The 23149-nt window shown below is 43.0% G+C and overlaps 1 protein-coding gene across 2 annotated transcripts in view; it reads right to left on the bottom strand.

Moving 5' to 3' along the window:
- Positions 1-11897, bottom strand: part of stk10 (serine/threonine kinase 10) — a 99630-nt gene extending 87733 nt beyond the window's left edge. For both annotated transcript variants that reach the window (XM_048603607.1, XM_048603608.1), the window contains exon 1: positions 11400-11897. In XM_048603607.1, coding sequence (XP_048459564.1) covers positions 11400-11555 — 156 coding nt within the window. In that variant the 5' untranslated portion in view covers positions 11556-11897. The remainder of the gene's footprint in view (positions 1-11399) is intronic.
- Positions 11898-23149: the final 11252 nt, after the last annotated feature.

Raw genomic sequence — 23149 nt, 5'->3', positions numbered from 1 at the left:
CTTTTTTTTTTAAATAAAGGAAGAAAGAGAATGACAGCCATTTTGAAAGACAGCAGCTTGCTCTTGAAAACAGGGATTCGTTGATAACATCAGGTGGCATACAGGCCAAGAATGAAGCGAGGATGATCAGCAGTTCAATGGCACAGGATCAAGGAGGCAAGGGATAACTCTTATGGATAACTTAAGCTCAGATTTAAGTCAAAAGGACTGCCGTTTGTACAAAGCAAATCACTTCAGAAAACATTGGCAAAATAGGTGATCAACACTTTGCTAATTTAGATAATGCTCTCTAAGAATATCTCAAAGCACACTAGTACATTCCCCAAGGCAGACTCATGTGAACAATTGTTTCCCATTACCTTATAAGCACATGAACTCCAACTAATGACTCATAACATGAGAACTTGACTTGTTTTATGGGTTCAGAATCAAAAACACTGAAACACAGCATCTCAGAATAACTTTTGTCACCAACTGCAAACGCAGAACAAAGACTTCTCATGCCCTGATTAAAGCATTGTAATTTGTGGCAGTCTGCAGCAAATAATACAATGATCAGAAGAACATGGAGACTTTGGAGAGCGTACAGAAACAGTTTACCAGAATGTTGTCTGGTTTGGAGGGTATTAGCCACAAGATTGGACAAACTTGGCGAATTTTCACTTGGACAAAGGATGAGGAACGATCGGACAGAAACTTACAAAACTATGAGAGACATGGATAGAACGGACTGCCAAAGTCTTTTTACCAGATTATAAATGTGAATTACCAGGGGACATAGGTTCACAGTAAAATGGAGTAACATTTGAAGGGAGACGTGGGAGGCAAGTTTTCTTTTTACACAAAGGGTGGCAACTGCCTGGAATATGCTGCCAGAGGTGCAGGAGGCGGCGGATAGAATAACAACATTTAAGAGTCACCTTGACAGATACAGGGAATTGCCATGGCAAGGAATTGAGGGATACGGAACTAAATATTTGACTTTAAGCCAAATATCATGAGATATGTCAGCTCAGAAGGATCTACCAATGAAAAAGGAATCACTCGAATAAAATAGAGATGCAATTCCAATTGTACAACTGGTTCCTAAACATACCATTTAGAGAATCAGAAATACAAGATGAGGTGCTGTCCACGAGGAAGCAAAAGGCAGCACAACAAAAGAGGTTACCACACCCGGCCTCATCCTATGTCCAACCCTGCCTCTTACTCCCGCCTCCTTGACATCATCTTTCTCATCCACCCCCACTGATCAATCCCCACCACTCACGACCTGCACTCACCTAAAACCATCCCACCTACCTTTCCCAGCTCCCTTCCCCATTTCTGAAGAAGGGTCCCGAACCGAAATGTCAACTTTCCTGTTCCTCTGATGCTTCCTGGCCTGTTGTGTTCCTCCAGCTCCGTATTGTGTAGTCTCTGACTGCAGCATCTGCAGTTCCTGCTATCTTAAAGCTAAAGCCATATTAGGTCTATATATAAAGAGCAACTTCAAAATAAAATGAAAAAAAAAATGTGCCAAGGTCCCCCCTGAGGAACATTACAATGCAAAAAAGTGAACTACAAAATTATTTACAGGAGATATTAACACAGATGACCAAAAGCCTAGTCAAGCAATAGATATTAAGAAGCATCTTGAAGATAAACACAGGCAGGAATTCCAGGACCTTGGTGGTCGATGATGTAGCCATAAATTTGGCAACAATAAAACTGGGGATGCTGAACAGTCCAGAATTAGAAGAAATCAAATCTCAGTGTGTTCTGCGTCTATAGGAAATTAGAGAGATGGAAGGGTCGAGCGATGAAGCATTTGAAAACGAGGACAAGAATTTCAAATCAAGGTGCACTTATCTCGGAGCCAATATAGCACTGCAACCGGTGTGATGGGTGACTGATGTTAGTAAGGATAACAACAGACAAATTTTGCATGACCTAAAGTGCACAGATAATAGAATGCAGTATGGCATATAGGACTGCATTGGAAATGGCAATAAAGGACAAGCATATTATGTGCAACAAAGGTACAAGCAGTGCCAAAAATTAACAAACATTCATTCCAGACATTAAGATCCGAAAATGTTCAAACTTCGAATAATCAAGCATAATGTGAGCTACTTGCAGGTCTCAAGATAAATACAATATTAGAAAAACATTTTCTTTCCAAATGACATTTAAAATGTAGGAAAATGATCACTTCAAATCTGTAAGATATGAAATTCACTTTAAGCCTATTCAACATACACCCAAGTAGTGCATACCACCAGCGTGCATAACACCGAGCAAACTATAATTTTTAAAAAAAAAAGACACCAAATATATTCACAATATTTTCCAAACCTGCACTTAAATAATCTATTATGATTAGTTAAGAGAGAATTTTGGAGCAAGCATTCTGGGAATAAATTCCATTAGACCAGGTAGGTTTTTTGTTTGAGACCATGGCTGGGAATTAAGAAAGTTACTGAAAGACTGTCACTTCACAACATTTTGAATACTTGCTAAGGACCAGTTCTATAAGACTCAGTTGCTCTTTTGCATCACAGGGAAATGTCCCTTTTCTTTCAATTACGTAACTAAGGAAAGAGTTATCGTTCAAAGAAGATAAACTGGTCAACAGCTTCAAGTGACACTCTGACCTTATAGAAATTTATAAAATCATCAAGGGCATGGATGAGGTGAATAGTCAAGGTCTTTTCCCCAGGGTAGGGGAGTCCAAAACTAGACGGCATAGGCGTAAGGTGAGAGGGGAAAGATATAAAAAAGTGACCCAAGGGGCAACTTTTACAGGCAGACAGTGGTGCATGTATGGAATGAACTGCCAGAGGAAATGGTAGAGGCTGGTACAATTACAACATTTAAAAGGCATCTGGGTGGGTATATGAATGGGAAGAGTTTGGAGGCATATGGGCCAAATGCAGGCAAATGGGACTAGATTAATTTAGGATATCCAGTCAGCATGGACAAGTTGGACCAAAGGGTCTGTTTCTGTGCTGTACATCTTTATGACTATGTAAATGACAGATATCTGGGTGTTGGCTAGCTCAGTTGGTTGGATGGCTGGTTTGTGATGCAGAATTCCACCAACAGAGCATGTTCATTTCCCTACTGGCTGAGGTCACCATGAAAGTCACACACCTTCTGAACATCATCCTTCACTTAAAGCATCAAGACTCTCTGGTTAAACTCACCAGACATCACTCTCCAATGACAGGACAGCTCTATGGTCCTGTAGGACAATGGCGACTTTACCAGTTGAGATGTCACTGGGAATGATCTCTCATGATGTTCTGATTGGATGGCCAGAGTCATATTTGAGCTGTTCTTTATATACCACTAATGGACCAAGGCAGCACATCTTCCCTGGTCCATCCTCAACCAGTCAAAGGTCCGTGGACAGTTGAAATAAAAGATTTCACCACTTGGGAGGGTTACCAGGCTGTGGTTAGTGATTTTTGCAGTCAACCTGGAGGTGTGTCATCATAAAATCAGGGTGTCATCAGTCTGACCAGCAGTTACAGGATTTTGATTTTTTTTTTTTTTTTAAAAATGAGGTCTGGTATAATGGAAAACCATTCACTTGTGAACCCAGAGAGTGAACACCGGCAAGCATTCCACTGAGCAACTGGTTGGAACTTGTTTTACATACCAATCCATTTCTGGATGCTAAAATAGGCCACATACTATCAAGCTCCAGCTACCCAAGTTACCACCCCCACAATTCACGATCTGGGAGGGCAGTTAGCTGAAGAAAATCCAACCTGGTATAGCTCAGTCAGTCAATCACTTGCCAAATCACAAGAACAGCAACTAATGACCTATTTAAAATTGATTATGCAGATGATTTAAATGCTGCTGGACAACAGCAGTGGCATAAATCAGTTTTGAAACAAACTAAAGTAAAATATCTTTGAAGATTTTAAAGTTGGAAGAGCTTCCAACTATCAGTTATAGCTACTAATTAACAACAGGAATTGAAGAATTTAGTCTACTTATGTTGACCTCCAGTTAATTCAACAGCATGAGTGACATGCACAGAGCAGTAATTGGATCAAAGTTATTCGACACTGACTTCTCAAACAACCTTTAGCAGTGTTTTAATTAAACACATTTAAATGTCAACTGTTCAGATAGTGTTTGCTTCACTCGAGGCACTGGCAGGATGCTTCATATTGATAGTCTCTTTGATAAGTGTAACTTACAATTTCAATACTGTTATAAACTCTCAATCTCATAACAGATGCAAACAGAGGACTAATTGTGAATGGATAATCCATGGTGCGGATTCAATGCATATTCAACGCTCACCCGCTGTACAGAACAAGTCGTGCTGCAAACAGAATTGCTTCTCTTCACCATAAACTCAAACAGCTGCTTGGTATAAGAAGAAAAAAAAAGTTTATAAAAAAAATCTCTTTGTGGTGACATTTACTGTCAATCAGAATCAAGCCATATATGCAAAAAAGACAACAGAATGTCATTCAATCCACCAAGTTTGGCATTTTCCAAATCAAACCAGTTAGTCTCACACGCCTGTCATTTCCAACCCAAATCCTGCATTTTTTTTTTGAGTTGAAGTTATTTTAAGTCTGTATCCACAACCCCATCGGGTGATGCATTCCAAAATCTGATTGCTCAGTATTTTTAAAAAATCTTCTCTTCCCAAGTTGCCCCGGTTTTTTTTGATAATTACTAGAAATCCGCACAATTTCATGATGTTTATTCCAAAATAACGAACATTTCAGGAACTAAAGAAAGACCTGACAAATCTCCTCACAGCCTTCGACTCTCTCTAGAAAGAGCAGTCCTGTCTACTCCAGCCTGTTCACCAACTGTAACTCATCATCTCTGGAACCATTCTGGTAAATTGCACTGCCAACATATTGCTAGCCACAATGGTATAATAAACAAAGTCTTAAATTATTAAACTTAAGAATCATTTTTGGATCTAGTTAAAGTTAGCCAAGGTTCAATTTGGTAAGGGAGTTCATATGTTGCAACACAAGTTGCAAATCTGAATTTTCAATCAGCACTGTAGGTAATGCAGGAGAGGTAGATCAGAGATCATTAGGATAATAGAACATGACAGACAATATTCTAACTATTCAAATAGGAAGTATTGTTTTGTACTGGACTCAGTCAAGTTCAACAGAACTATAGTTGCAATCCATCTCAAAGCAAACAACTTGTCTTATTCAAAGTTATTAGGTTGCTGTCAAACTCTCAAAAAAATGAATGTTTTCTATTGGGCCCACCTCAATCAGAACACTGGCACCTGAGCAAGGAAATGCCAATGACCTCTGGATATGATGGACATGTGTAAATGAAATGTACTGTACATCAACTACATACCTACCCTATTATGAAGTGTTGATCTGAAATGTTTATCATTTACTGCAGTAAGTCATTCTAGACTTTCGTAACCTTCCGCATAACAGCTTTTTGTCTAGGTTTCTGTTCTGAATTCTTTTCATTCAATCTTGTGTCTACATCCTGTTATTCTAGAACCTTCAAGTCAACACAGACTTCCTCCCATCTCACCATGATTTTAAATGCCTCCATTAAATTGACTTTAATCTCTACTGTTCTAAAAAAGCACCAATTTCCCAAATTTTTCTTCATATTTGGTGTGTCTTTGGAGAAGGCAACATTTTAACTGAATCTTTACTGGACCTTCTGTACAAGGTGGATTCTAAAACTGCACACAGCACTCCAACAACGGTGAGGAATTTTAGGCACGTGTTATTCCATTTTTAAAATATTAATACAAAATTTAAACTGGAAATTTGGTAAAATACTGTATCACAATGGTGGGAACTTGAGTTCACTCAAGTTCTAAAAAGAATCAAAAATAACATGTACTGTACACTCAGCTGCTGAATGTCATATGGATTGCTGCAATCACTGCATTTGTGCTGCTCAATTATTAATGCATTATTTTGATGGAAAGTGGGACTTAATGACACTTCAAATCTGTAGATAATTACAAAAGAGGAAAACCATTCAGCATATCTTCATCCATTAGCATTCACTTTTTTTTTTAAAAACATAATGCCAGCATATTGCTTCCATTGCCTCTGCAGGAGGCACACTCTGAAAAACTTCAAAAAATCAGTTCTAAAAGTATCCTTTAGATGTTTAACTTGTGTCCCCAGGTCCACACACAAATTTTAACCAAAGTGATACTGTGTGCTAGTATTTCCTCAACTTCCTCTGTATGATCACCTATCAGTTGACTTCTTTTTTCCAGAAATTGAACAGTTCAAGTTTATCCATACTCTCCACTACAGGTCAAATTTTGGCAGAAGGTATTAATCTCATGACTATTCTCTGCATTACTGTAGCTCTTGTTTCTTAGCACTATTTAAAAGTGTGACCTGACCAGATTCTTAAAAGCGATCATTGCTTTTTTTAATCCGTATTCTACTCTTTTGACAATGATGCTCAAAGTACAATTAGTATCAGCATCTCTCGGCATGTTTAGAACCAAGTGTACCACAACTGCTTGCCTTCTTCCAACTTCAACCCACTTTAAGACTGGACTTGGGTCCAAAAGTACAAGTTACAAAATAATTCTCTGCTCCCTATGCCTCATGATCAACCTGGAGATAACATGCATCATGTGCCTTCTCTGTCCATGCAATCCAATTCAGTAACAAGCTCAAACAGTGCATTGTGCCGAGTTAGTTAAGCTCAGCCTATGCAACAATGAAGCAGATATTTGTTGCCTTACTCCATGCTTGACAGAACACAAACTACCAGCACTTCCACTTCGGATCTTCCAGTAACCTGCTGGGATGATCCATGCATCAGCATTGGGCAATCAACAGTTTAAGTTGCTGTATCCACCCTTACCCACTCACTCCATGGGTTAGCCTACACTAAAATGAAAACAGACCTCTTTGGTCAAGAGATACTGAGAGATATGGCATTTCATGACTAGCGACACTCAGAATCAAAACACTTACAATGAAGGAAGAGGACAAACTGGTGACACTATCTCACTACATTTACTAGGCACCCAACCTTAATATCAAAATTATTAACGATAGTTACATTGTGATCAACTGAAGCAAGCAGATGGTATTACTAATCTTAGCAGAAGATCTGAATAGAATGAAGGCTCATAGGAATAGCAGAGCTTGTTAAGGATAGGTAAATGTAGCTCAATCATTTAAAGCTTTTATGTTAACAGCTATTGTCCCACATACTTAGCCCCATCCACTGACTTTTCCATGCTTCGAGCACTATTCAGTAAAACAAATACGCAATGGTGAACCAAAACCTCAACTTGAATGAAACGTCATTTCAACAGAATGCTGCCTTCCGAGTGTGCACGTTTTGGGTTCATCCAAATTCAATGTCATGACATGCCATTCCAAGTAGAAGCACAGCCACAACCATTCCAACAGATCATCTCCAACCATCCTGTGTTTTTGATAGATATTTTCAGTCAACCTGCTCAGGCATGCTATGCCACACCTCTGGAACAGATGGGAAACTGAACTTGGGCCTTTGGCCTAAAGGTAGGAACACCACCACTGTGCCACAAGGGCCCCGATCCTGTGTTCTCATTCTACTGAGTAAAAAAATTAATCAAGTTAGACCATCCCTGTTGGGGCACTGTAAATAAAAAACAACAGAAATTTACAAAACCAGAACTGAAACATAGCGAAATCACACAGAGATACCATCTAGGGTGACGTCGCGCTGCCTCGACTGGGCCAGTGAATGTCACTTGCCCCCCTTTGATGGGCACGCAATGACTGAAAGAGCTATGTACCATGACCCCCTCTCCAGAGCCTGCTGCCTGTATCTGTTGCTGGTCAGTTTAGCAAGGGACAGGAGCAGACCCTCTGACCTGCTGCCCCTCTCTGCACGGGGTGCCCATAGCTCAGGAGAGTGTGATTGAACTGCAGCCAAAAATTTAATAGCAACCCTTCTTAAAAATAAACTGAACAGGGGCTGCCCAGTTGAACACCCTCAACATATTTGTGAAACAGTTTCATCCCAGCCACAAAAACTGCACGCGGCCTGAGACCAAGTGAACCTACTTAATCTTCTATTTCATGAGACTACTGCATGCACACTGTTCTCCCCAGATCACTCCCCACCCCCACGGAAAGAGGTAGATCCCTTGGTACAGGGTCGTACAATCATGGATCTCAACTGGCACAAGGTAGAATGTTCCAGAGAGTAGCCACGTAGGGGACAAATGCCTCATCATTTGAAAGGTCCAGCAGGAATTCCCCCAAGATACCTGAGATTCTGGGCATTGCATCACGAGGGAGGCTCTGGTGCAATGTCCAATTTCAGACGGAAAGGCGAGTCAATTCACCCAGAAGCTCACAGCATGCTTGAACCGCCCATTTTTCATTCGGCGTTAGGACTAAGATGAATTAAACCACATGCTGAAGGGTCTCTGCCAATTTCACTGGCATTATCCAGCATTTATCTCCGCCAGCTAGTGCAAACTTTGCTGATGGACGAAGCTGTTCCAAACAGCAGCTCCCTTACAACAGCTCCAATCAGATTGCGTGCTCTGGCCCACAGCAACCTCTCCCAAAGAGAAGGGGCACCATCAGGGACCTGTTAATCTTCACTAGCCACTCCGCAGGGCATTTAGAAATCAGATGAGGACCACAAAAAGTCTAAAGTACTCATGATCCATCCAGTCAAACGCCTTCTCTCCTGATCAAGGATGAGAAGGGTGCCGACAGACCAATTCCCTTGGAACAGTGGATTATATAAACCTGGTTTTCCTAAATAAAGGAAAGCTATCAGAGCAATTTCACCTGTTGTGCTTACTTAAGTACACCTTAAATTGATAATGGCATTCCATTCTCAAATGGTTATGCATCATGCAGTTACTAATAACTTTACTCTTCTTAGTGCCAATGAATAATCACATTTCCAATTTCAATGGAAGAAACCTTTGTTGCAGGTTCAGTTACATGCAGCAATATACATGCTAAAGCCAGCATAACCAAATCAGCTGTTCACATAAAATCCTTCCACACTTGCTCCATTGAGTCCACAACTTAAAACACAATTTTGTGTTTTGTGTGCAATGACTTTACATATTGTTTCAAAACAAAAAATCTAACAAAAATATACATTTACCATTCCATAGACAGGTCAAGGGAACTGCTCCACCCAAGACAATCATCTCAAATTCTTCTCTGCACTATTTTAGTAAAGCAACTTATTTTAAAATAAAACAAACCCAAAACTAGAGGGCAAAGGAATGCAAAAATGCATTATGTGCTAACATTTTAATAGACCATGGCAGTGTCTCATGGTCAAAATGTTGATAGTTTTTCCTTGGTATTGGTGAGCGCTTAACCATATTAACTCAGCCCTTTGGCTAATGATATGACAGAGCATGAATTCACTGTATGGGGAAGTGAGAGATGCAAAACCACATCCTATCCTCAGTGGCTCAGCCCATAGGGTCATCCTACAACTAAAGTAGTGTGACAGACAGAGGTCAATCTTACAGACTCTGCTGTTTCATTGCAATTTGTATTTTTAAAAAATCCTACGTTTCAGTCACAACCTTTGTTAGATAAAGTCTTGGGAAAATAGTTTAATATTAGGAGTACAGATGCCACAGATCCACGAGTACCCGTTGTCACTTACATGTAAGTAAAGAAAGAGGTTTCCAGGATGGTCTGAGGTACTTCAACAAAATTAACAACTTCTGAAGCTCACTCAAAGCAAAGCTGAGCAGCCAGTTTACACACTGCAAACAAAGAGCCAATGATCTGTCTGTGAGGCTGTTTTGAGGGAAGAATAGTGCTTTGAGTGGCTTTACATCCACCGGAATCACCATGACAAGTGGGCGTCAACAATTCATCTGAAACACTGCACCTTGAACAATACTGCACTAAAACATGCACTGCAGTCAGCAGAGAGTAACTTGAATTCAATGCTGGTTTCCATCTGACTTTTTTAAAAAGAGTTAAAAACATTGCATAGATCTCTAGCTTTTGAAAAAGTGAAACCCATCACTTTTTGCTAATCAATATAAACATGGCCAGTTGATCCATTTTTTTATTCATTCACAGGATGAGGGCATCGCTAGCTGGGCCAGCACTTGTTACCCATCCCTAAATTGCCCAGAGGGCAGTTGAGAGTCAACCATATTGTTGTGGGTCTGGAGTCACATGTAGGCCAGACCAGGTAAGGATAGCAGTTTCCTTCCCTAAAGGACATCAGTGAACCAGATGGGTTTTTACAACAATCAACAACGGGCTCATGGTCATCACTAGATTCTTAATTCCAGATATTTATTGAATTCAAATTCTACCATCTGCCATGGCAGGGCAGGATTTGAACTCTGGTCCCCAGAACATTATCTAGGTCTCTGAATTAACTGTCCAGTGATAATACCACTAGGCCATTGCGTCCCCCAATATTGTGAAAGACAACCACTGGACAGCAGAAATCTGTAGACGACTAGCGGACAATAAACAGAAAGAGAACAAGACACCCTCCAAGTCACTCTTTTAAGACAAGAACAATAAAGTATTAAAACAGATGATCTATTTGGTTACTGATGGGCAGCCCTGGTTGATCAAGGCATATGATGTGAACCTGACAGGTCAGCTCAAGGCTGCCAGCTCCACGTCAAAAATAGCATGGGGCTCAGGAACTCATTTCCACTCTCAAGTCTACAGTATTTGTGAAAAGGTTGGAGAAATTCCTCGTAGTGTTAAGATGTGGTGAAGTTAAGCCAAGTTAAACTTACTCTCCCGGAACCACATCAGAGGGGATTTCACCCTCAGATGAGAGTGAGTGAGTGAGTTTACTAACAGTGTGTCACAGCCCGGAGATCCCCTCAGTTCTCAAACTCAGATCAGCAGCAAAACGCCGCTGCACTGCAGCCAAGTCTCTCTGCGACCAAAACAAAAACTTCTTCGAAGACCCGGTCTCCCTGTGAAAAGCCACAGGTCGAACAAAGAATGAGCTCCTTTTTCTGCCAGAAAATGGTCAGGCCAAGGGGAGGTGAGAAAGAAATCAACAGTTCCGTTCTGTTTTTTAAAAAAAACCCCGAGCACGCTCTCATTTCCAAATGAACACCGACCATTTCGCGGAAAAGAAACACGTATAATATCGAGCCGAAAGAGAATAAAAGACAACACCTCGATATAATTCAGTTCTGGCTCCGCTCGTCCCAACTCCACAACGGGGCACGGGGCAGGGGGCAGGGGGGGAAGCGGTGACCGAGAGAGAAACTTCTGAGTTGGGAGGCAACGAGAGTCAAGGATCTATCCACCCCCCCCGCTTTATCCCTTCTACACCCTGCTTCCCCCCTCCCCGCTTTATGCCCTCACTCCACTCCACTCCACTCCCCTCCCCTCCCACATGCCGCAGGGCCGCTCTCTCTTTCTGCTCACCTTGTAAACTTTGCCGAAGGCGCCGTCGCCCAGCTCCCCGATCACTTGCCAGCTCTCCTCCGGGTTGCAGTCCCGGCGGACGTGCTCGTACTGTTTGCTTTTCTTCTTCTCAAAAGTGGACAGTCTCAAAATCTTCCTGAAGTTGGCGAAAGCCATATCTGAGCGGGCGGGTGGGTGGATGTGAAATGGACAGGAAGCAGGGAATCCGCCTGCTGCTTCTCCCAAGCCCCGGGTAGAGCTCCCCCCCCGGGGGAGGCGGAGGCGAAGGCGAAGGCGGTGGCTGGCTCCTCTCCACTCACTCACTTACTTACTCTCCCAGTCACTTCAAACGGTCCATCCACCGGGAAGGCTTTCACTCCGTAGGAAGCAATCCCTTCTTCCCAGGTCCCGGTAACACACTCAACAACTTCCCAGCGCCTGAAGCTTCAGCTCCATCCACCTGCCGCTTCCCTCACGGTCAGGACCGCCAGCCCCGGCTTCCGTAACCCATTGGCCGGTCCCTGCCCTTCCCCACCCCCATTGGCCGGTCCCAATGCCTTCCCCATTTCCATTGGTCTCCCCCTAAAGTTTCCCGCCTGCTCTGCATCCCATTGGTCAGCACTCATAGCGCCGGCCTCAGACTTCACGCTGATTGGTCTGTCCCCACATTGCCGCACCTGCCACTTCCCATTGGGCCATCTTTACTGTCCACGCCCCTTCCCGGCTCTCATTGGTGACTCCCCACTTCCCAGAGAGGGGAGGCTGGTAGCTGAGATACGTAGGGGCTCTGTAATCTTGTGCATAATTTATATAAATTATTTGAAAGAGGAGGAATTAGGAAGCGTGGTTAGTAAGTTTGCAGATGACACCAAAACAGGTGGTATACTGGACAATGAAGAAGCTTATCTAAAATTACAAAGGGATCTTGATCTCACTAACTTGATTGAGTTCTTTGAAAAAGTATGGAAGGGGATTGATGAGGTCAGAGTGTTGGATGTGATCTATGTGGACTTCAGTAAGGCGTTTCACAAGGTTCCTCAAGGTAGACTGGTTTGCAAGGTTAAATCACAGTGAATACAGGGAGCATTAGCTGTTTGGGTACAGAATTGACTCAAAGGTGAGGTTGTAGACTTGTTTGCTGAGCTGGTGTGTTTGATTGCAGACATTTCATCACCCTGCTAGGTAATATCATCAGTGTGCCTCTAGTGAAGCAATGGTGTTCTGACCTGCTTGTTATTTATATGCCTTGGTTTGCTGGGGTGGTTGGCATTATGTCCAGTTCTGTTTTTGAGTGGTTTATATATCAGGTCCAGTTCAATGTGTTTGTTGATGAAGTTCTGGTTGGAATGCCAGGCCTCCAGGAAGTCCCTAGCGTGTCTCTGTTTGGCTTGTGCTAGTATGGATGTGTTGTCCCAATCAAATTCATGCCGTTCTTTGTCTGTGTGTATTGAGGCCAGTGAGAATTGGTCATGTCTCTTGGTGAGGGGATGAGAGGGAGGTTTAGATGTGGGATGAGGCCGGAGGTAGGGAGCTTTGAAAACTGGTGAATTCTATGTTAAGGCCATCAGTCTGTAGGCTGCTGAGGCGGAAAATGAGGTGTTGCTCCTCCAGTTTGCGTGTGGCATCATCGTGGCACTGGAGCAGGCCCAGGATGGACATGTCATCAACAGAGTGGAAGGGGGAGTTAAAATGGTTGGCGACCGGAAGGTGTTGTCGATTATCACGTACAGAGCGCAGATGCTCCACGAAACAGTCCCCAAGTCTGCACTTGGTCTCACCAATGTAGAGGAGGCCCCATCAGGACTAACAGATACAGCAGACCAGGTTGGAGGATGTACAGATTAACTGCCTGTCGGATATGAAAAGTTTGCTTTGGGCCTTGGATGGAGGTGGGGGGGGGGGGGAGGTATAGGGGCAGGTGTAGCACTTCCTGTGGTTGCAGGGAAAGGTGCCAGGTGTGGTGGGGTGAGTGGGGAGTGTGAAGCGGATAAGGGAGTTGCGGAGTGAGTGGTCCCTACAAAAGACAGATGGGGTGGGGAGGGAAATCCAAACCTCCCTCTCATCCCCCCCCCCCCTTGACCTGACCAAAACCTATCCATCTTCTTCCCACCTATCCACCCTACCCTTCCCAACAACCAATCCCCACCACCTCCTACCTGCATCTACCTATCACCACCCCACCAACCTTTCCCCAGGCCCACCCATCCTCCATCTTGCCTCCTTGACTTGACACAACCTGTCCATCTTCTCACCCACCAATCGCCCCACCCATCCTACTGCATCCACCTATCACCATCCTACCTACCTTTCCCCAGCCCCACCCTTCCTCCCTCAATTTATTTCCCAGCTCCCTTCCCCCTCCCCATTTTTGAAGAAGTGTCCTGACCTAAAATGTCAACTTTCCTGTTCCTCTGATGCTGCCTGACTTGCTGTGTTCCTCCAGCTCCACACTTGTTGTCTCTGACTCCAGCATCTGCAGTTCTTGCTATCTCAGGGTGTGTTTCCATGCTGTATGACTCTTTTATTCTATGGCTCCTGATTGGTCACATTCACTGTCGATCACAGCCTGCTCCACCCTCTCTCCTGCTGGGCCAGCTGGCAGGCTGCAGTGAAGGGAGTGTACTAAGGGAAAGAGTATCCCTGCTGTTTACTGTCAGACTCCTTTGCAATATATCCATTCACAACTCTAATTTGGGACATCTTGCAATCTTCATGTTTCTCCTGCACTTTCCAGTAATTAAAGTTTGGATCAGCCAGGCTACTGTTTCCTTCCTTTTCTTTCAAAACTTGTTTGTTTCTTCAACTTTGTTCATGAACTTGGCTTAATGATACTCCTGTGAAATGCATTGGGACGTTTTACTGGCTTAAAACACTTTGTACTATGATATGATTTAATGATAAGATTATAAAACTTCCACCACTTCTATGCCACTGGCACATGCTCAACTCAATTTAGGCCAGCCTTAACCTCACTTATTTGTGGTTGCAAATGAAAACAGCACACAACATACAATCATCTGAATAAGGAACAAGTGTAGGCCATGCAGGCCTTCTAGCCTGCTCCAACATTCAATAAAATCATAATTTGATTGTGGCCTCAACTCCACTTTTGTACGGACCCCTGATACCCTTTGAAACCCTTATTACTCACAAATCTATCCAACTTTGCCTTAAAAATGTTTCAGTCATACAGGACATTGGTTAGGCCATGTCCCAAATACTGTATGCAGTTTTGGTCATCTTATTTAGGGAACAATAGATGTGCTTTGGAGGCAGTCCAGAGGAGGTTTACCACATTGATGCTGGGAATGAGTGTGTTGTCCTATGAGGTTGTATAAGCTGGGCTTGTTTCCACTAGAGTTTAGAAGAGTGAGAAATAATTTGCTTGAAGTCTATAACATCCTGAATTATCTTGTCAAGGTGGATGTGGAAAGGATGTTTCCTCTTGTGAGTGAATCCAGAACTAGTAGGTGTAGATTTAACATTAGAAGTTGACTTTTGAGGACAGGGTTGAGGAGACTCTTTTCCTCTCAGATGCTTATTGCGAGTCAGAAGGCAGCGGAGACGGGCTGATTAATTTTTTTTTAAAGGCAGAGGCAGGTAGATTCTTGTTAGGCAAGGGAATCAAATATATTGGGCAAAGATGGGAATATGGAAACATAAACAGACCTTATTGAATGGCAGAGCAGGCTCAAAGGGCCAAATAGTCTCCTTCTATTCCTATGTCATAAGTTTGATTTAAAAAGTATTGAGTAACCCCATCTCCACAGTGCTCTGTGAAGAGAGTCCCAGTACTCAGGATTTTCAGAGAGAAACCAAATTCTACTCCCCTGAGTCTTAAAAAGTCTTGTTTTTAAATTGTGTCCTTCAATGAGAAATATCCCTTCATCAACCACCATGTCAAGTCCACTCAGGATGTTACAAGTTTCGATCCAATGGCCAAGTTTTGGAAAATAGGTCTTTTGGATTGTTATAAATCTCAGATGTCGGAAGCATTTCTGAGTCCTTAATGTGTTTGTGTCAATGGTTCAGCACCCAGCACGATCTTATAGGAGGTGGACAATTAACAGACCATCTTTGTGTTTGCCATTGAGTTAAGGATGGGGGCAGGAGATCAAGTGAGTAGCACAATTAAGAGCTCCATATTTAAAGGGGCATCAATAGCCTGTTTAATGCATTCTTTGCAGCCAAAGCAGTGATCCCGGTGTGGCATGGCAACCACCCAGCCTGGACTAGCAGCCTCCTGTGGTCACCTCCCAGCCTGGCATGGCGATCTCCCAGAGCGGACTCCTGGTGTGATGGTGCAGCACCCAGTGTGGCCTACTTAGCCCAGCGTGGCCATCTGGAGCAATCCCCCAGCCTCATGATACTCAAGGTGAAGCCCAACACAGTCTGGAGCCAGGGCCCGGCATGGGTTACAAGACCACTGTTCTGGATTTTTATTTATGCAATGCTGGACATTTTATTTCCCTAGTTTACATGATCTTGTAACTGAATAAGCTGTACTTAGATACCTCTGTACCCAACATGCCGCTGTAAGTGGCGAGGTGTAAACTTTTCACTGTGCTCATGAGTATATGTGACAATAAAGCTAATCCAATTCAATTTGATTCCATCAAATTGCCCATTTGTTCATTAATAATTCACATATCTGCTCTTTTGACTGCCTCACTAGGCCTGGAGAAGTAACCTATTCATACAGATTCATTCGCTTTGAACCCTTTTAGTTTGTCATGTACTTTATATTTTATAACTCCAGCTATGGTTTTTATGGGTTATTCTTTGACCCTTTGCTCATCCCCTTATCATGTTTCTGCATGTTCTGTCTTTGTGTCAGTGAACTCCTTAGCCATTCTCCCTACAGCGTTTATATTTGTCCATATTATTCTTCTTTCTTATCCTGTCCTGATTAATAGAAACATAGAAGATAGGAGCAGGAGGAGGCCATTCAGCCCTTTGAGCCTGCTCCACCATTCTTCATGATCATGGCTGATCGTCCAACTCAATAGCCTAATCCTGCTTTCTCCCCATAACCTTTGATCCCATTCACCCCAAGTGCTACATCTAGTTGCCTCTTGAATACATTCAATGTTTTGGCATCAACTACTTCCTGTGGTAATGAATTCCACAGGCTCACCACTCTTTGGGTGAAGAAATGTTTCCTCATCTCCTTCCTAAATAGCCTACCCCGAATGCACACACTGCAAGCCCTGGTTCTGGACACACCCACCATCGGGAACATCCTCCCTGCATCCACCCTGTCCAGTCCTGTTAGAATTTTATAAGTCTCTATAAGATCCCCCCTCATTCATCTGAACTCCAGCAAAAACAATCCTAACCTTGTCAATCGCTTCTCATAAATCAGATCCGCCATCCCCAGAATCAGCCTGGTAAACTTTCACTGCACTCCCTCGAGAGAAAAGGAGACCAAAATTGCACACAATATTCCAGGTGTGGTCTCACCAAGGCCCTGGACAACTGCAACAACACATCCCTGCTCCTGTACTCGAAACCTCTTGCAATGAAGGCCAACATATTATTTACCTTCTTTGCTGCCTGCTGCACCTGCATGCTTACCTTCAGTGACTGGTGCACAAGGACACCCAGGTCCCACTGCACACTTCCCTCTCCCAATCTACAGCCATTCAGGTAGTAACCTGCCTTCTTGTTTTTGCTTCCAAAGTGAATAACCTCACATTTATCTAAATTATACTGCATCTGCCATTGATTTACCCACTCACCCAACCTGTCCAGATCATGCTGAAGGATCTCTGCATCACTGTCACAATTCAGTCTCCCACCCAACTTGATATCATCTGCAAACTTTGAGATGTTACATTTCGTTCCCACATCCAAATCATTAGTATATATTGTGAATAGCTGGGGTCCCAGCACTGATCTCCGTGGCACTCCGCTAGTTACTGAAACCCTGAACATGATTCATGTAACCCTGCTCTGAGCCTTCGTGTTTTACTCCTTTATTGACTTGAATACCTGTCACTTTCATCATCGATTTCATATTGAAGGCTGCAAAGAACATAGCATAGTTTTGCCACTCTGGGGAAGCACTGGATAACAAACAGCACTCTATCGGTCATATCCTGTGTCCATCTTCTGAGGAGGTCGTTGCAGTTTTTTGCTGTGGCACATCGGAACTGGCGATCGATGAGTTGAGCATCGTATCCCATTCTTACGGGGATCCCTCAAAACCTTCAGATGTCCGTCGTGTTCCTCCTCGTCTGAGCAGATCCTGTGTATGCGTAGGGCTTGTCCTTAGGGGATGGCTTCTTTAATATTTTAGGGTAGAAGCTAGAGAAGTGCAGCCTTGTGAGATTATCCATGGGCTTGTGGTAGAGTGAGGAACCAAGGTGTCTGTTCTTGATGGAGATGGCATTGGTCAGAAGTCCTGCACAGCAAAGAAGTCTTGCTCAAATTTGTGCATGAAAATGTGGGCATATTAGGGTGCAAATTTGGTCCCAATGCTGTTCCATGCTTCTGGATGAAGCATTGGTTGTCGAAGGAGAAGATGTTGTGGTCAGGGATGAATTGAATGAGTTATCGGATGGCGTCTGGAAATTGGCTGTTATTGGTACTGAGGCTGTTGCAGTGATGCCGTCGTCATGGGGAATGCTGGTGTGAAGTGCGGAAACGTCTATTGTGATGAGGATTATTCCTCGTTTGATTGATCCATAGGTGCTGAGTTTCTGCAAGAAATCTACAGTTTCGCAAAAAAGCTGGGGGTGCCTTGTACAATGGGTTTCAAGAGGCCCTCAACATAGCCAGAGAGGTTCTCTCACAGGGTCCCATTGCCTGATACGATGGGACGTCCAGATGTGTTGGCTTTGTGTATCTTCAGAAGGCAGTAGATGTCTCCTGTGCGAGAAGTACGTGGAATGAGATCGCATAGGATACTCTGAAGGAATGGATTGAAAGTCTTGATCAGTCTGTTGAGCTGACGGGTATGTTCTTTCATCAGATCGGCAGGTAGTTGTCTGGTTGTTCAGTTGTCTGTCTACTTTTTTGCAGTAGTCTATTCTATTCTGTATGACGACGGCTCCATCTTTATCTGCTAGTTTGATGACAATGTTGTGATTGGTCTTGAGAGCACAGATGGAGTTGCATTGTGCCTAGTGACGTTCTGTGCAACCTTGTAAAAACAGCTGATGAATCTGGTGTTAACACATCTGGTGGCTTGACCATATATGTTGCGCTTAGGGTAGCGACCTTCTGGAGTTGGACTGTAACCTGGTGTCATGTGACGTCTGACTTTGTCCACCCCAGTCCAACTCCGGCACTTCCACATCATAGCTACCATCGACACCACAAACTGCCGGCTCAGAATGGACAGAATCTCCAAGAAGATCGTGCATATCAACACAGACATCAAGTTTCTGCAGAGATGCAAGATAGCGGACAAGATCCCAAAAGGACTACAGATCACAAACCCACTCAAGTTGACCTACAACATAGACTATGTGGAGAGACTCTGCCATCACACCTCTCGCATATTCCTTCATCATCTCGTACACCAACTCTACAGCAGGTGCTGCAATCTTAAAATCGAGATAGAGTCCATATTCTCAGCGTGCGCTCAAGTTACAGCAGAATAGTTACGATACACTGACAAGCAGACGAGGGAATGGAACTACACCATCTACATGCTCACCAAGAACAAGAAACTGAAGAAACTTGGCATCACCACCAGCAGTAACCAAGACTCCACTGGTGCCACAGTTGAAAGTGGTACCACCACAGGGGAATCCATCGTCAACTTATCTGACCACACCTTTCAACTGTATGAAATTGAAATTCTCAGCCGAGAGCTCAATTTCTGCCCCACAACCAAAATGGACCCCACTGGTCTCGCGGCAGACACAGAGGAATTCATCAGGTGAATGAGGCTCTGGGAATTCTTTCAAGATGTCAGCAGCGAGCCCAATGAGACAGCAAACAAACTGGAACTGTTGTCAGAGAGATCCATTGTGCAGCGACCAAAGAAGGTTTCAACTTGGACCCCTCCGGAAGGCTACTGCCCCAGGCTCAACATGTCAAGCTGTCAGGAAATGCATCAACACCAGATTCGTCAGCCAATCTCACAAGGTAGCGCAGAATGTCAGTCAAGCACAACGCAATGTCGCCTGTGCTCTCAAGGTCAATCATAACATTGTCATCAAACCAGCAGACAAAGGAGGAGCAATTGTCATACAGAATAGAATAGACTACTGCAAAGAACTATACAGACAACTGAACAACCAGGAACACTACAGACAACTACCTCTGATCCAATCAAAGAACACACCTGTCAACTCAACAGACTGACCAAGACTTTTGATCCTGACTTTCACATTATCCTATGCAGTCTCATCCTGCGTACTTCTCGCATAGGAGACTTCTACTGCCTTCCAAAGATACACAAAGCCAACACACCTGGACGTCCCATCGTATCAGGCAATGGGACCCTGTGAGAGAACCTCTCTGGCTATGTTGAGGGCCTCTTGAAACCCATTGTACAAGGAACCCCCAGCTTCTGTCGCAACACTACAGGCAAGTCCTCTGCATATACAGGATCTGCTCAGATGAGGAAGAACGCGACAGACACCTGAAGGTTTTGAAAGATGCCTTCATAAGAACGGACTATGATGTGCAACTCATTGACTGTCAGTACCCATGTGCCACAGAGAAAAATCGTAATGACCTCCTCAGAAGACAGACAGAGGATATGATTAATAAAGTACCCTTCATCATCCAGTACTTCCCCAGAGTGAAGAAACTACACTTTGTTCTTTGCAGCCTTCAACATGTCATCGATGATGATGAGCATCTCGCCAAGATCTTCCCTATGCCCCCACTTCTCACCATCAAACAACCACCAAATCATAAACAGACCATTGTTCACACCAAGCTACCCAGTCTTCAGGACAACATCGACCACAACACCACACAACCCTGTCATGGCAACCTCTGTGAGACATGCCAGATCATCAACTTGGATACTACCATCACACATGGGAACACCGCCCACCACTTATATGGCAGATACTCATGTGACTCGGCCAAGGATGCCCCGAGGCATGGTATATTGGCTAAACCATGCAGACGCTATGACAACAGATGAATGGACACCACACAACTATCGCCAAACAGGAATGTACCCTCCCAGTCTGGGAACACTTCAGGAATCAAAGACATTCAGCCTCCAATCTTGGGTAAGCGTCCCCCAAGGTGGCATTCGAGATACACAACAATGCAGAATCGCCGAGCAGAGACTGATAACCAAGTTCCATACCCATGAAGATGGCCTCAACCATGATCTTAGGGTACATGTTGCGCTACAGGTGACCCCACCATAGTGTTCTGTATCTGTAAAATCTTCCTTACTCTGCTGTTTTGACAGTATCACCTTGATAAATTGTTATGATCTCGCTACTTTAATTAGTTTGTACAGTTTTGAATTTGGCATGCAATTCCAGTCATTTAGTTTGCTCCAACACCACCTTTTTTAAAAAAATTTTTGTAATTATCTCTCTGCCTCACTTAATCAGATGATAGGTCATCCCTTCGCTGGTTATCCAGCTGTTGACACTTCACTCACCATCTAACACTCTTGGTCACCAGCAGAGAGTTATCATCTGACACCCCACTCACACCAGTTGTATGATCTTTCGATCTCTGCCCTTGATCTCTCTGCCCATAAACTCTGGGTCTGTGTGCTCTGCTCTCTCACTGCACCTAATGAAGGGGGCTCCAAAAGCTTGTGTGATTTCAAATAAACCTGTTGGGCTGTAACCTGGTGTTGTGTCATGTCCAACACTGGTACCTCCACATCATGGCCAGAGGAGGTGGTGGAAGTGGATACAGTAGCAATGTTTAAGAGGCATCTTGACAGATGTATGAATAGGCAAGAGTACATACGGCGTAAAGGCAAAAGGTTTTTAGTTTAGAAAGGCATCATGTGTCGGCGTAGTCTTGGTGGGCCGAAGGGCCTGATCTTGTGCTTTGTTCTTATCTAGACATTAGTGTTTTGAAAGCAGCAATGAACACTCTGTCAATACTCTATTTCGGTATGACCTGTTAAGTTAGAAAATAATTTAAAATTCTAACTTGAGATACAAATCTTTTATAATCATCCTTCATCCATTAATACAATGGAGTCCAAGTTAATGTATTTACGTGTTGCCTCTCTGTATTTCTTTTGATCCCCAGTATCTCTGTGCATGTAATTATTATTCTCTATTGTTCATAGACTTCCTTTTTTTTGATGTGTGCGCATTGATGGCCATATTTCCCTACATTGCAACAGCAACTGCTGTTCAAAAGTGTTGTCTTGGTTGTAAAGTATATTGGGATGACCTGGGGTAATGGAAGGTGCCAGATATATGCAAGTATTTTATACCTTGTTCCTTATATTTCACTTTTTACATTCACTTCCTCAGTTTTTGTCAGTCCAAAGCCCTAAAATAATTAGTATGGCCATTAACATTCTCAAAGAAAACATGAAATCACAGTTTCTTCAGAGCCTGCTTAATGGAAAGCCCGTGGGAGTGGATGTTTGCAGAACTTCCTTCCCAGATTAGTTTTCCTTACGTAGCTGTGTTCGGCAAGGATGCCAAAGTCTTTATACACAGGAACAAAATGTCTAAACTGACAAATCAACCCCTTAGTCCCCACGTACCCATCTTAGACTGTGACTAATATTGTTTTTCCTGTCATAGCTTGTGATTCACTTGCATCAAATTTTATCTAACATTAACTGTTTAATCTCTTACACCACATTTAATTCACGAGAGATCAAAACAGATTACAGGGTAAACATTGGGTAAATGCAAGGTCATAAATATGAAATTGTGAAGGGTAAAGACGAGGATACAGTCTTGATGAACTGAAGACAAAGGTTTTTTTTTAAACTTCCTGCAAATAGGGTTTCTTATCACTTAAACATAAATAGATTTATTATAATATGTACAAAACAGTATAAAAAATGGTTCCAGAATTTCCTGCAATGGCCAGGCTGACAGATGTGTTGTAAATATTGTCTATAAGTTCCTGCCATAGTAAATGTATGCTGGAATTGTAATTTTCAATTTTCTGCAGCAAACATAGCAGTAGTGCAGTTATTAGCACAACATAATTTTCGGAATAATGTACTATAGGTAAGCTGATATATCCATTAGGCTTTCCTTTTCAAAAGAAACTGATGTAAAACTATCAACTTTATTTCATATCCCTTGATGAAGGTCTACTTGTAGAAGAATCGCCATTGTCTGTAAATCATTGGCTAATTGTGCTGTACATAATGCAGTAATCAAGGTTAAGTACTTTTTTCCTCAACTATTCATTATTCATTATGGGATGCAGGCATCGCCAGCATTTACTGCTTATCCTTAATATCATGTTAGAAGATGGTGGTGAGTTGCCTTTCTTCAACTATTGCAGATCTTGATGTGAAGGGATACCCACAACACTATTCAAAGGCAGTTCCATTATTTTAGTCCAGTGACAATGAAGGAACAGTAATATAATTCCAAATCAGGATGATGCATAGTTTGGCGAGGAAATTGTAGGTCTTGGTGTTCCCATGCATCTGTTGCCTTTGTCCTTCTAGATGTTAGAAGTTATGGATTTGAAAGGTGCTGTTGAAGGATCCTTGGTGAGTTGTGCACTCCATTTGTAGATGGTACATACTGCTGCCAGTGTACATCAGTGGTAGAGAGAGTGAATGTTGAATATTGCAGATGTGGTGCTAATCAAGTGGCTGCTTTGTTCTGGACAGT

This window comes from Rhincodon typus, chromosome 12 (genome assembly GCF_021869965.1).
Source record: "Rhincodon typus isolate 14 chromosome 12, sRhiTyp1.1, whole genome shotgun sequence".
In the NCBI taxonomy this organism is placed as follows: Eukaryota; Metazoa; Chordata; class Chondrichthyes; order Orectolobiformes; family Rhincodontidae; genus Rhincodon; species Rhincodon typus.
Note: the sequence above shows the minus strand (reverse complement) of the source record. Positions and strands in the feature narration are given on the sequence as shown.